Source organism: Ostrea edulis, chromosome 1, assembly GCF_947568905.1.
Source record: "Ostrea edulis chromosome 1, xbOstEdul1.1, whole genome shotgun sequence".
Classification (NCBI taxonomy): domain Eukaryota; kingdom Metazoa; phylum Mollusca; class Bivalvia; order Ostreida; family Ostreidae; genus Ostrea; species Ostrea edulis.
This window is the reverse complement of record NC_079164.1, coordinates 75,055,254-75,070,642: the sequence shown is the minus strand read 5'-3', so window position 1 is coordinate 75,070,642 and position 15,389 is coordinate 75,055,254. Positions and strand designations below refer to the sequence as shown.

Here is a 15,389-nt window from a genome sequence, read left to right as displayed (position 1 = left end):
CCTCTAATGAACATTACCTTTAATTCTAAGAAAATCTTTACAAGTACTCCCATGTTATCATGTGTAATAGGAAGTACTATAATAGTATTAATATTAAACAATTTTAAGTCCCATAACTCTGTGATGACCTGATAAATCTGAAAAAATTTTAAGGACCGGGTCTTCCTCAGCCTAATCCAAGTATCAGGTATAAAATTTATGAAAATCTTTTAAAGGAAATTTAACAGATGGACAGACGGATGGACAGAAAGATTACTATTGGGCACTTCTTATGGCAGGGCCCTAATTATCATTTGACCCCTGTTTACTTAACTAACTTCATTAATTTTCTTTGATTATCTGTCTGGTGGTTGAAGACATAGTAAATATATTATGCACAATATACTGCTTACCATTTGGGCTACCATGAAACAGTGTTTGAAATTGTGAAAAGGCACTTGATTATAGTTCTTGTATATCTCATAGAGCCACTGATGCAAAACATTCATCTGCAAAAATAAAAAATGTGGATCATTAAAAAGAAAAACATGGTTAGAGTGAACATGTTATAATGAATTCTCACTAATCAAAAAGTTATTTTCATTCCCTGCATAGGTGAAAATAACAACACTGGACATAACTAATTACACTCCATTCTTTTTTTTTAAGTACACTGGGACTGTGCTAGGAACTTTCACAGCTAGGAATTTCAAAGGATATTAAACTTGAGAATTTTTTTTAGGAAAACCCAGTAACATTAGCATTATTCATCAAAACTGCAACATGAGTAATTCCAGTCAAGGTTATGGTGAAAGAGCTATCCCACTTGTAGCCATTGGATAGGCATTTTATCATACCAGATGTTGAATACTTTTTTCCCTGTCTAATAATCATTATTGGAGAAATCATCAACCAATCAAATTACAGGAAATCAAAGCAGTGTACAGCACATTTCATACTCCAGGGTATAGCTTTGCTGTATGTTAATTAAAATTTTCAGATTAAGAAATTTACTTCCTAAATTTTATGTAAAAAACATTTTAACAGAAATACAATAATGTATTATAACACATACAAACACAGAAAAAAATATGATTCATTGTTAAAATTTTACGAGTGACCTTGAAACCATTGGAAGGAGATCAAGGTCAAAGATCTCTTCTAATTTCCAAATAAATGCACTATGATTCACGTTTGAAGAACAAAATGATAAAGGCAATGCATCTAAAAATCAATGTCCCTATTTTTCAACCAACATGTTGTGGAAACAAAATCTACATGTAACAAACTTCCTGAAACGTAGAATTTCATGCAGTCAAAAGAATTTCGATGTTCGTGGTCATAGGAGTTTTTCATACATAATATGTAGTATGGTTTCATCAATTTCCATGGGCATAAAACTTCACCGATTAGTCAAAACTGTGGAAAACTATTCCATATTCTTTTAAAAGACCCAGAGTACTGGAAATGGTACATAATATGTTCGTCACAAACTTGAATTTGTTTTATATGACATTTATTACTAAACATGCCAAGAGCTCTGTGTGTGAAATATTTCTCCCAATTTGCAATTTTTACAAAATATCAAAGAAAATCAGGAATTCGTTGGGAATCAAAATCCTTGAAATATGCACATCATTTTTAGTTTTATTTTTTCTTGTCTGTCTGTACAAAGTCATCAGCTTCAAAACAGTGAGAGGATTTAGATGAACAAACTTTGAGCTCACTTTGTAATATTTCCTAAAAACTGATAAAGTTCAATACATTTGTATCTATTTTCTCAAAAATTTAAGAAAATATTTGCCATATGCACAACTTCAATATTCATTTGAAAACTGATGGAGGAGTAATACATACAAGCCGTGTATGCTCCATATACATGTAATATTAAATTTTCAAATACAGTGAAACTTCTCCAAACCGGCCCCTCAGAATACCGGTTCTCCCTGAATATCGGCCGATTTTCAAAGTCCCGGCAGAAATCTTAACATTTCCTTACAAAGAAAGTCTTACAAAACCGGCCACCCCTGAAAACCGGACATCGGCCACTTTTTAAAGTACATTTGTTAACAAACATGTGTAATTTACCCTTAACATACCGGCCACTTTTTGAAGACTAGAAAATCTTGGCCAAAGGTTAATTAAGATCGTCCAGGTGTGCAAATTGACTGACCCACTGGCCAGGTATGAAATTATCCATCGGAGGTGTGAAAATCACTAGTGGCCTCTTCAATTTCTATTGTTTATCTGTGCTGTCAAGCGTGTTAATTGACCCTTAGCTAATCCAAGAGACCCTTCCAAATTCTGTACAAAATGTAAAAAAACAGTTATGAAATTATTGAATGAATACCGTATCAAACGCCATATTGTTTCACCATACTTTCGTATGGATATCAGTGGTAGTTAATAAAGAACAAACCCATGACTGTTAATGATAATTATTAAAAGATAGATTAATTTTCTTGGTTTCCATAGACTTAAAATTCCAAAGAAATATTCAAATTACAATTTCATATTTACTACTGTACTTTTTAAAAACGTCTAAGCAAAATTGTTAATGACATAAGCGATGAATGTAAACAGAGTTTTTATAGGTAAGAGGGATTCCAATAATAGGCCTCTGTGTTTTCTTTATGTATCCTGTTATAGATTTTCAGTTTAAAATTAGATGATTTCAGCGAGAATATTTCTTGTAATTCATAATTATCTTTAGATACAAGCGGACTAATTTTATCTCCACCGATAATTGATCATAGATCACCAGATCAAAGTGAACAGTATCTACTTTGTGAATATTGAGATAAAATGTCTATAATTGCTAAATTCTCGGTATACCGGCCATCCCTCTAAACCGGCCATTTTTTCTGGTCCGAGAGCCGGCCGGTTTAGAGAAGTTTCACTGTATGTAGTGGCAAAACTCATGCAAGAGAAACCAAAAGGAATCAAAATTGCAACATGATCTAGACCCACAAAGAAGCTTGATATGTGTCAGAGAAATGAAAATAGAAAGAGAAAACCTCAAATGGATGGACATACAGACATCACTGTTCCATAATACTCCCATCAACAGATGGGCATATAAAAAACCAACTCTTTAATGCACAAAAACAACATAAATAGGTATTTCAATGAAAAATGATACCTGCACAGTAAGCTTGTTTTACTGCAGCCATAAATCACTGTGGTGGAAAAGATCATAAGAATATATGACAAGGGCTTTTTTATTACGTCCTTTTAATAGATACTTACATGACACTCAGAAGTCTGACAAAACACATGGTGTGACGACAGTATATACACATAGCATACAACTATCACTGTTGACTTCAGTAAGCGAAAAGAAAAAATCAAACCCTGTTTGGGCTTCTGAAATCAGGGATTTATTTGATTACTCAAACATAAAACCTGGAGACAAACCTTTGTGTCAATTAACATTCAAAACAAAATGATAGAAAAACTCAATTCAAAATTTTAAGATACACAATATATTTTGTGGAAGTGAGTGGTTTTGGAGTTGCTAGGCATGCTCAATTCTTTTCTCCTTGCATGTCCTCTATGATTGTTAATACTGCAAGCATCTTGAAATTGAATAAAGAAAAGGTTTATGTTTTTATGTGCACATCAGGATAATTCTATCCATGATTTGAAGTGGCGGTATGGAAACTTAGGCTCCATGGAATTGACCATATGTTCACTGATGCTTCTTTTACTGTTAGTTGGAGTGGGGGAGGTGGGGGGTCTTAAATGATATATATAGTCTGGAGGGTTGTGGACCAGAGAAACATTTCCAATTATCCACACATCAACTATCTAGAACTGTTTGTTGTCTATTTAACTCTGTGATCCTTCAAGGATAAGACTTGCAATAAGGTGAAACTTCATATCGATAATTCCACGGTTCTCACCTGAATGAATAATTTTGGATCAACATATCGGTGATTTATAACAATAAGAGACATTTTGTTATAAGCATATAGTTACAATATCTTCCTTACCGCTTTCCATATCAAGGGCTCATTAAACACTCTAGCCAATTTAGAAAGCTGTAAAATTCGCGATGACATGGAATGGATGCTAATCAGCAAACTGTTTGTCAAGATATAAGTAGTGTATACACTTGACCAGTTGTTGACTTATTCCAATTATGCAACATGGCACACTGATCTGAACGCAATCAGTGATGTTCTGTATTTTACATTGTATTTTCAGTAAATGAATATTTGCTTTACACATCTCGCGTGATATCCACGTACATGCAACTTGGTGATGGAGGATCAGGAAATTAAAGGAGACTCACCTGTATGGTGAACCTACATTGAAATTCTCTGAAACACCAAGGAATGTTGGGTATTACATGCCCACCCTTGATATCCCTCCTGTGAAAGGTTGGGTGGTTTCTATAACCTATAATTTCAATTTTAAAATCGCTTTACATATTCCCAAATGGAGAAGAATACTGATCTGGGGGTGGGTTGGCATATCCCACTTATCACCCAACGCTCCTTGGTGTTTCTGAGAATTCCACATATATACCAAAATTTCCTTGATGCTTCAGAGAATCCCAATTAAAGTTCATCTTACATCTAAGTCTCCTTTAATATCCTAAGTATAGGTTTTTCATCAAGAACACAAATTGATTTTCCCTTTCATCTTCCTACATGATGCTGTCTCAGCTTATAAGCCTTAAGATGAGAGACAAATCTGGATTAATGTGCTTTTTCATGGTAATACTAGCCATGCAGGCTTCAAATGAGAGTCCTAATTTGCTTCAAGACCTCCAAACAAATATTAGCATTCCCTGATAGTTTACACCACAGTCTATAACAATAGAGTTTTAAAATACCACTTTTCAAAAGCAAACCCTAGCAACAGAAAACCTAGCTGTTTCAAAGAAGCACATTTTCAAATATATATTCACTCAAAAAAGATATCATATATGAGGTAAAGAGAATAATACTTTTTCATCCAACGTGAGAGAAATGAATTTCTCATTCGATTTCACAACACCCTGTAAAACATCTACCATTTAAGCGGGTTATATACCTCTATATTGAATCTGGAGATTAGATTTCACAACACCCTGTAAAACATCTACCATTTAAGCGGATTATATACCTCTATATTGAATCTGGAGATTAGATTTCACAACACCCTGTAAAACATCTACCATTTAAGAGGGTCATACCTCTATATTGAATCTGGAGATGAGATCAAGGTCTATGTACATTTGTCGCAGCAAGATTATCATTTCTGGATCGTCCCATTGCCAGTTATCAAACGTTGGTTTCCTAAGATACTCCCGCACTTCATCGGTGACTTGAACTTGACTGAAATCATGAAAGACATTGATCATTATCTAATTATTAGCATCAGTTCTTGTGTACATCTTTATAAATTAGACAGGTAGTCATAACTGCTTTTATATAAAAGTTCATAATGCATGTTCAAAGTGTATTCAATTGAATATGCTTTCATCAAGAAAGCCATTTTTGGCTCGGCTTGCTTGTTTGTTTATTTGTTTGCCAACAGGATTCCAATGAAACATTGTTATTTATAAGAATTTGTGTAAAGCAACTGGAAAATGTGAGGATTGTGCTCCAAGTAATAAGTGACTGTGACGCATTGTTATACATGAGAAATCTTACTTGTAATTATGTATATCTATTCTAGCATGAAAATACACTTTAAAAAAATATTTTTATTAATACAAGATAAAGCTCTGTGTTGTAGAAATCATGCCGATTACCTAAAGACATGAAGGACAATGTGTCAAATCAAATACCAGGATGCTGTGTGTATATGTATGTGTGTATATATATATATATATATATGAAAAGAAATAGAATAAATAGTACACAAAGTTAAAATTTTAACGCAAGCACTTTCATTTTATAATCCTCAGGCGTTACATTTTAAAATAGTTTTGAAATGGCCTGACGTCACAAAGGCGTCCTAACATTTCACGTACATAACGACGTCATAAACGAATGAAGGGAAAAGGTTTTTACGTTAAGCATATTATGACGTCATAGATAGTAACAGTAAACATATTCACAGTAAGCTATTGAGAGCCAGTTTTAAAGTCTTAATAAAGTGTCTTTCTTTTCTCGTCAGGAAATAGTATTTTCTGTATAAAGTTTATAAAACGGAAATACACTGAATTGTCCGTGGCCACATACATCTATATGTTCACTAACTTTAATTTTTCTATATTCGGGTGCTGAAACGTGTTAATGTGTCCCTGTACTTTTTCAAAAAAGCATTCGGACAAAGATGTAGATAAACTGTGAAAAAATGGTTAATCTATCGAAGCTATAAGCACTGTTACAGCAAATGCATTCCATTCTGCTCTTCAAATTCAATACATATACTCACACCAAATGACCCTCACCTTGTAATAACATATAGGTATAATTTGTGCTCTCAGTTTCTACCAACTGGTGAACTTTCAATTATAAATAATGAAATATTGAATTTCCTAACTTTGAATTGAATTATAATGCTTTTATTTTTTTAATGAATGCGTATGTAACAACAATACGTGCAGTATGCTGCGCCCCCACTTCCTAACGTGTAGATTAAAAAAAATAATGATAAATAAAATTGCTTGATTAGAATAAAGTATTATGATTTCTACTATATATTTGATTATTTTTATTTTAAAAAAATTTTTAAATGCACCCGTGACAGTATAAGCCTAGGCCTAGTTGTCGATGATACATCATATGTATCATAATATTTATTCAATCCAAAAATAAATTAAATAATAATTGCCTTGTTTATTAAAAAAAAAAACAATGCTAATTACAGATGTTTAAAGGAATAACATGACCAAATAGTGTTTAGACAGTAAACATTATTTACTTGCAATTGCCGATTTTTTCAGACTCGCTTTCCTCACTACTTTTTAAGGCTTTGGGTCGCTATTTGTATGCAATGGTGGCTAAACCATATAAGACTCGGGAAATTTGTCAACATTGAAATAAATGTTGTCCATGGTAGATAAATTAGACCCCTAAAACCGAGAGTTTTTAAAAATATCTAACACTACTTTCACAACAAGTTGATCGATGTATGTCGCATATGACGTCACTGTACCACATGACTACCAAACTATTTAACATGACTTTTTGAAATCGGGGCTTAGATTTAAGTCCGTATTGTGGTTAATTATCACAACATTTTGTTGAACGAACTATTACAATTAATTTCTATAGACAAAATGCATATAATTTTGTATACGTTCAAAACATGAGATGTGTCCTTTAATCAACCTCATTTCTATCTCACAATTAAAGTCAATGAAAGAAAGATTCCATTAACTAAGAGGAAGTTGAAACAAATTGCCCCCAATGCCTTTCTGGCTCAATTATTGGATTTCACTAGAAATCTATTATTTTCTTCACGAATAAATGTACTCTCAAAGCTTGAACCAAAGCTACCATCAGCATTAACCCCTTCAGCAACAATCAATTATATTCCATCTTTTCAACATGTAAGACAGAAATGATTGGGCCCACTACTGATTGATTTCAGTTGTCCTTTTAAAGCTTACGCCCCCATCATTTTCAGCAGTTTGCTGTCCCAGTGCATGAATCCCACAAGATCAACACTCACACATTATCATAACATGATAATGTGATTAACCTAGCTCAATCACTTGCACACTTGTACAAATTAGCAATACCAGTACTGGCAAACCAAACTGTCACTCTGTTATGCCTGATACTAATACATGTATTATGATCTGTGGTATATATATTATTATACATGAAAAGATGGACCAAATGTCAGGACAAATTATGTCCATAATTATATCATAATCCACAAAACTATTTTATTTGTTAAAACAGCATGTAAAAACATCAGAAACTGGTATGTATATAACAAATTGAAGCATATGTATTATGAATGTAAGGTTTTTTTCAATGGAATGTTTATAACTGGTAATCATAAGATATCGCAAATGCAATTAATCAACAACCAAACAAGGCCTTAGCCTGCAGCAGGTGACAGTCCAAATAGTTATAAATTCCTGTACCTCTGGTAATTATTACACCGCATGGTTTGGTAATATCTGTTGTTATTTCCATGATTCATAAGGCAGGTATAACAGTTGTAGTTCACTTTTATAACATTATTTATTACATTGTACCAATATTTTCTTCAAGGGATTTATTTTCATGAGTATTTGCTCTCTGCACTGCTCTTTTTCTTCATAGAGAAGACAACAGGCCCATGGCCCTTAATGGTCACCAGGACCCAGTTGCACAAATGTTAGTTTAAGTTTAACTGACAGTTAACGTCTAGTTAACATTAAATAAATGAAAGAGTTAATGACAAGTTAACTAACCTTCGTACAACTGGGTCCAGAGGATCACTTGCCCAAAGGGCTATGAAATCTATAATTGATGATTTTTCTGTTCTGAATTCTAATATTCAGCAGCAGCATAAAACATGTGCTTTTAAAACTAATGCCCCCAAAAGTATCCATACCTATTAAAGACTTTATATAATAAAAAAAATCTGCTTTTCCTTAATATCCATTTAGTTTTTATACACAAACGTTACACTTTGGTTTTAGGCCAAGTAAAATAAATTAGTAGATTATCATTCCCGCCCGCCCCTCGAAAATCGCCCCACCCCGATTTTTTTTATTTTTCAAAATTACGATTTTCGGATATTTTTATGTCTGGTCCGGTATCGTAAACGTACTTTGTTTCACTTTGCCTTTTAGAAACCCAAATACACATGTAATTATGATTTATAAAGCCTTTTCTCAATGAGAAAAGGCATTTTCGAGGTAAAGAATACCATGGCGAAAAATAAAAAATAAAATCCTCCCACCCGCCCCATTTTTTTGTGAAGTTTGAATGATAATCTACTAATTAATTTTACTTGGCCTTATCAAGCTACAAATATGTAATATTTGAAAACTGAGACCACGGTATCATCACCAAGCGCACTTTCGACACATGTTTGCGTTGTATGCATGTCATGGAGCAAATTACATTTAGATAGTTCGTTCGTATATTTTCAATTTATTTGTTAACTCGTTCATGAAATCTCGCTCTAAGATACGTTAATAACCACTCTTAATATATTAAACGATACGGGACTCGCTGTATTGGTTATTGTATTGCTAAAAAATACTGATGTATATCGATAATAAATATACTGATCCAGCCCTACTTAACGATGTACCAGTGTACCAAGTTTGATGTCTATCAAGCACAGGGTATCTCAAGATATTGAGCAGACAGTGTATTCCTATGTCCAGTCTGACCCTTAACTTTTGACCATGTTACCTCAAAATCAATAGGGGTCATCTACTCATAATGTATCAGTGTCCCAATTTAATGTCTGTCAAAGAAAGGGTTCTCGAGATATTGAGCAGACAGCATCTTCCTATGTCCAGAGTAGATTGACCCTTAACCTTTAGCCTTTTGATCTGAAATTCAATAAAGGTCCTCTTCTACTCATAACCAACCCACATATGAAATATTACAATGAAGTGAATGGTTCTCAAGATATTAAGCAGAAAACGTGGTCTACCGAGCGAGCGAGCAGTAAAGTAAGCCAATTTATAAAGTCTTCTTATAGAGGAGCGAGCAGTAAAGTAAGCCAATTTATAAAGTCTTCTTATAGAGGAGCGAGCGAGCAGTAAAGTAAGCCAATTTATAAAGTCTTCTTATAGAGAAGCAAGTAGTAAAGTAAGCTAATTCATAAGGTCTTCTTGTAGAGGAGCATGAGGTATATATAAGCAGTCTACTCATTTGGTAAATTGGGTAATCAAATATTCTGCTAATCTAGTAATTTATTCCTGACAGATGGATTAAACAGCACTCCCCCTTTAAGAAATGAAACAGTCCATTACTGGTACTTTTGAAACAACATGGTACAGCATTGATGCAAAGTACCAGTGTTCAACCCTACCCAATAACGATAACATGTACCAGTGTTCAACCCTACCCAATAACGATAACATGTACCAGTGTTCAACCCTACCCAATAACGATAACATGTACCAGTGTCCAGCCCTACCCAATAACGATAGTAATTATCAGTGTCCAGTCCTACCGAATAACACAAGCAGACATACCTGATCTTTTTGAACTTTTCATATACATTTCTGATGTGTTCATCTGTCTTCTTTATTGATTGTGACTTGTCCCAGAAAGGTCTTAGTGAGGTCCCACAAGATATATCTTTGAATAGTCCTAACCAGCTCAAATGATCCACATTCTTCAAAATTATCAGATATGAAAACAGTTGAATGACTTGTATTATTCAAAGTTTAATATTTCATTGAAGGAAAAAATATTACAGTAACTGCTCATTCAAGAAGTCAAGAGCATAAAATTGCCCCACATACATTCATGAAAATAAAGATTACATATACTTTTCCTCAAAAACAGTTCTAAATGAAAAAGAATTAAATTTTTTTTTTTCAGAAACATGTATCCCCCCCCCCCCCCCCCCCCCAGTGCAAAATTGAAAAGGGTTATACACATGCATCATTCAACTGATACTTTGATAGTAGTGCCAAAACAATTCAAGATATTCAGCAGACAATATCTTCCCATGTCCAAAGAGGATTGACCCTTGGCCTTTAAGCATGTGACCTCAAAATCAAAAGGGATCATCTATTCCTTAAAATGTACCAGTGTACCAAGTTTGATATCTGTCAAGGATTCTCAAAATATAGAGGTGACAATATTTTACTATAACCAGTCTGACCCTTGACCTTTGACAATGTGACTTAAAAATCAATAGAGTTCGTCTATTCCTTATAATGTACCAAGTTTGATTTCTGTCAATGGAAAGGTTCTCAAGATATTGAGCAGATATCTTCATGATCAGGTATCCAGAATGGATTGACCTTTAACCATGTGACTTCAAAATGAATAGGGGTCATCTACTTTTCTAAGATGTACCAGTGTACCAAGTTTAATGTGTGTCAAGCATATATGGTTCTTAAGATATTGGGTGAACAAGACTTAATTGGTCAGATTGATGGACCATCTGACAGACAGGTGCAAAACAAAATCCCCTCCCCTTTAAAGGTTCAAAGGCAGGGGCATAATGAACAACACAAAGGATAACTGCAAAAACAAACTCTTACTTCCAGCTTTTCTCGAAAGTTTTCCACTTTGTGTTTTAGTTCCCCTATCACTGGTGGAATCTCACCATTTTCCACAAAGACTTTCTTTTCCAACATTTCTATCCTGAAACATATCAAGGAAGACTGTTATATGGTTTCAATAATCAATATACATGCATGATATAATGTGGAAGGAAGAAACAACTCTTAAGAGTAAGATTATGAATTAAGGATGAAGTTCTGTCAACTATGAAACAAACTTTTGGTATACAGATGATATACCATCAAAAGGGTTATTTAAAGGTATATGTGCAGTAATATTTTGCTCAATGTTAAAAACCAAACCAAAATTTTATCAGTATGATAAATCATGAAAAATAATGATTTTCTAATGCATATTTTTGAAGGAATGATGTTTACTGTGGATGTGCACAAGAAAATTATTTATTTATTAGATACACCATGGGAGATGAGGATTTCGTTTACAGGATGTAGTCGTACCAAATGGTGATTTCTTGTTAAACATGAAATTTATTTAACTCCCCCTCCATTGCTCAAATTGGTTTTGATCCGACAGTCTTTTATCAGTGAATGCGTCACACCGAGGGGTGTCCAGGCTTTCACGCCACCATGTAATTGTTGACTTTTAAAATCCATGTGCAATATGTCACATGATCATGAATATTTCAAAATGGGGCATTTACTATCCAACTCAGAGAATACATGATTAAATAGGAAATTTGCTTGATCTTTATAATCCGATTGAGTTCAATTGTATGGTTTGCATAAAGTGTATAACTTATACAGCTTGATATAAAACACAGTTTCTTTTATTTCCTACAATAATATCCAAAGATTGCATCATATATACTGGTAACTTTAGGCCAAAAAAATTAATAAATAGTTTCTCAGGCCAAAAATTTCAAATTTTGAGGAGGCAGGCATCTTCTTTTCTTTTTTCTTTTTTTTACTGTACGTACTATATGTAGCATGAGTTACCTCTCCTTTTTATGTTCATTGTAGTATTAGTTTCCTTTTCATTTATATGGAATTTGCAATAAATTTTTTATTTTTCTTACAAAAAATACCTCCACATTACTTACTATTTAATACGTGTATACTATTATTCTTAAACACATGCACATAAATGATTATGTATTTAATAATTGTTTGATCAAACTTACTTACAATTTTATTATAACCTTCTGAAAGTTTACCATAAAAATCTACAGCAATTAAAGGTTACCTCATTTACAAAAATAAACAAATATAAATTGGAGAAAAAAAAAATCCATACAGCACAGTTTATATGGATGCGGTGGTGCCTGAGAAACTATTAATTTATTTTGGCCTTATGAAATAAATTTCATTTTTCAAAATACACCAGGGCATGGACTGTGATGCTTCACTCTAGTATACATGTACTTCATAAGAGCATGTTAATGTTAGAAGTGCTTCATGAAAAGTATGCAAACATGAAGCATAACAGTCCCTGCCCTCATATATTTTCAAATTTCTTATACATGTATTCACATTCCACTTTCATTTCTGTCAGAATTCAGTCATTAAAATAGAAGTACTATAATCATCCAAGATTCACATGCGCATTTTTCCCACTAGTCCGAAATATCTGACGTTTTCCTGGCTTTTTTATGATTTTGATATTTACCGTGCCAGGAAAACGTCAGAACCGGTGCCATTACTTAAACTGGAAATTCACTGCCTCCAGTTGAAAGCAGCATTCTCGGGCAGATTTTAAATACTTTGGAGTCAAATTCAAAGTTAAACTCATAATTAATCAATAAAACGATGCTTCTTGTACTTACTATTATCGATTTTATAAGTTCTTTCATCACATAAACAGTCTCTTGAAAACATTTTAACAAACTGTCGAGCGTTGTTTTGAGTCATGTGAGTCGTTCGCTCAAATGACAGCGAAAATTCGGTTGACTACAATTGTGTGCTTCTGTTATCGAATTTTGAAGTGATATTTTCTTTGAATCAATATTAGTAAGTACGAGAAGAATGCAATGAATAAAACCCCTAAAAATAATTTGAAAGCAAAATGCAATCTGTGTTCAGCAGTAGTCACCACATCGGGTGGGACAACTAATTTGGTATTTCATTTGCACTGGCATCACAACCTTGTGTTAAATAACCTGATCCCACCTCTGGTATATCGAACTATATCCAGGGGTCCGTGTTTGTCCAACTCTCTCTATTTTGTATTGCTTATAGCAGTTATGAGATTGATCACTGTTTGTTATCTTCACCTTTCATAAAAGTAGCGAAACTACTCGCACCTCCGGAGATGTTGATTATGTATATGCATGTGATTTTCTTACATTCATAACAGCATCAGTTCGAAATGAGATAATCAATCATATATAGAGACATATTGAGAGAAAAAAAGTTGCTACTCTGCACGAAGTCGTGAATTCATATACTTTGATTGAAGTTCAGTGAATTATTATAATTCTCTCTCTTTTTACTTTGTCCCAGGAAGAAGAACAAAGGAAAAGTTGTTTTATGCTTTTATTTTTGTTGTTATCTGTTTTTTGCTTGATTTTACATTGATAAATAATAAAACCCAATATATCGTGTATTGTTAAATTTCATATCGTATCAAATTTTTCTGACCGATACTCAACCCTAGTTTCAGCCCTAATGATATGCATGCTCCGAGAGCTATAAGCCAGTGTATCATTCAGGTGTACCTAACAGTGTAGTGTACACAGTTTCCTACAGAAATAAGGTGAATAGAGAGCAAGGCTTTATAGGAAAGAATGAAAACAAATGGCAAGGAATTTATAACCTTATGTCAACTTTTAAGAGTTGGTTCCCACTTTTTCTTTGCTTTGACGTCTTGAAGTAGTATAAGCAAATAAAATATACACATGAAAGTAGGAACAATAAAAGTTGTCTCTATTTTCATTTCATAGGTCTCTCGTGAGAATAACATGGTACCATAATGAAAGTAGGAACAATAAAAGTTGTCTCTATTTTCATTTCATAGGTCTTTCCTGAGAATAACATGATGCCATAATGAAAGCAGGCACTATAAAAGTTATAACTCCACAAAGCGCTGGCTCATACTGCCAGCTCTAATGACTAAAGTCCAGAAGAAGTCCAAGCTGAAGCTATACCCTACACAATGCATTAAGCCTAATGTGTAATGAGAATGTAATACCATGGCAAGATGATAGGTGTGTGATGCAACGGTCTACATTTTGACATCTTTTAAAATACAACTGAAGAATCGGCAGATCTAAAATAGGAATTGAAGGGTGAATTTAGTATGCATGCATATGATCCTTGCCACTTCCACTATGACAGAGAAATTCATGGTTGTATAAAGTCTATAGAAACATCTGACATCAAAGGATCGAGATCAACATGATTAATTCTTGGCTAATGAATGGATTTCTGAATCAATGTACAATTACAACAACAAAATAAAGGTGGGGGGGTCAAACATTTACTAATATGTGAATGCTGAAATATTCAATTATGGTGTTCAATTAAAATGAATGCCATTGCTACATGGGGATAATAGATCAATTTTCAGGATAATAACCCCCTTGCCATTAAAGAGATCGATTTATGATTATTTTGATTATCTTGTTGAGCGATTTTTATCGTTTTCTTTTACATCAAATATCTTAAATTCCATTGGTTGAGGCTATGTCAGGCAAAGACATGGGTGGGTGGGGGTGGGGAGGAGGGTCCACCACCATCCATGGGCTAGGTAGAAAATAAATATATTTGTCTATATGTATGCATTTCCAGTTGTAAAATACTACTTATTATTCCATGATTTCAATTTGAACCCTTTAAAAAAAAATAGTGTGGGATATGGAACCCATTTCCATGGGGGAAATTTCTGGATCCACTCACACATGTATGCATGTGACTGCACTTGCTCTAATCGTAGCTCAGTCATCATCATCATATCCAGTTTATTTGTTGATCAGGCCATCAATTAATCCTCTGTTGAGGGTGGGGCCTGACTGTCCAGTCTTGATCTAAGTCTTCCTCTCCATTCCTGTCTGTGATGAGGGTTGACGGAATCCATATCCAGGGTTTTCCTATCCTGCTTCACGACATCCTCCCAAGACAGTCTGGGTCTGCCAGTGGTCCTCTCCGCTGGTACGTTCAGTTGTCGGACTTGAGCAATCCAGCCAGTGCTGCGCTCAACGTGTCCCAGCCAACGCAGTCTGCTCTTCTGCATGATGTCTGCGAGGCTTTTTAAGTTGACTTGAGCGAGGAGGGATTCAAACGGAATGGTTTGCTCAGGCTTCACCAA

General features: G+C 34.0%; 1 protein-coding gene across 2 annotated transcripts in view; it reads right to left on the bottom strand.

Annotated features, from left to right (window-relative positions):
• The window catches only part of LOC125681339 (high affinity cGMP-specific 3',5'-cyclic phosphodiesterase 9A-like), a 38,351-nt gene that overhangs the window by 11,230 nt on the left and 11,732 nt on the right, over positions 1-15,389 (bottom strand). For both annotated transcript variants that reach the window (XR_008801977.1, XM_048921376.2), the window contains exons 4-7: positions 11,105-11,207; positions 10,082-10,224; positions 5,165-5,306; positions 393-488 (exon numbers count right to left, since the gene is read on the bottom strand). Coding sequence is in view for 1 of the 2 variants with exons in the window: in XM_048921376.2 (XP_048777333.2) it covers positions 393-488; positions 5,165-5,306; positions 10,082-10,224; positions 11,105-11,207 (484 nt within the window). In the remaining variant the exon portion in view is untranslated. The remainder of the gene's footprint in view (positions 1-392; positions 489-5,164; positions 5,307-10,081; positions 10,225-11,104; positions 11,208-15,389) is intronic.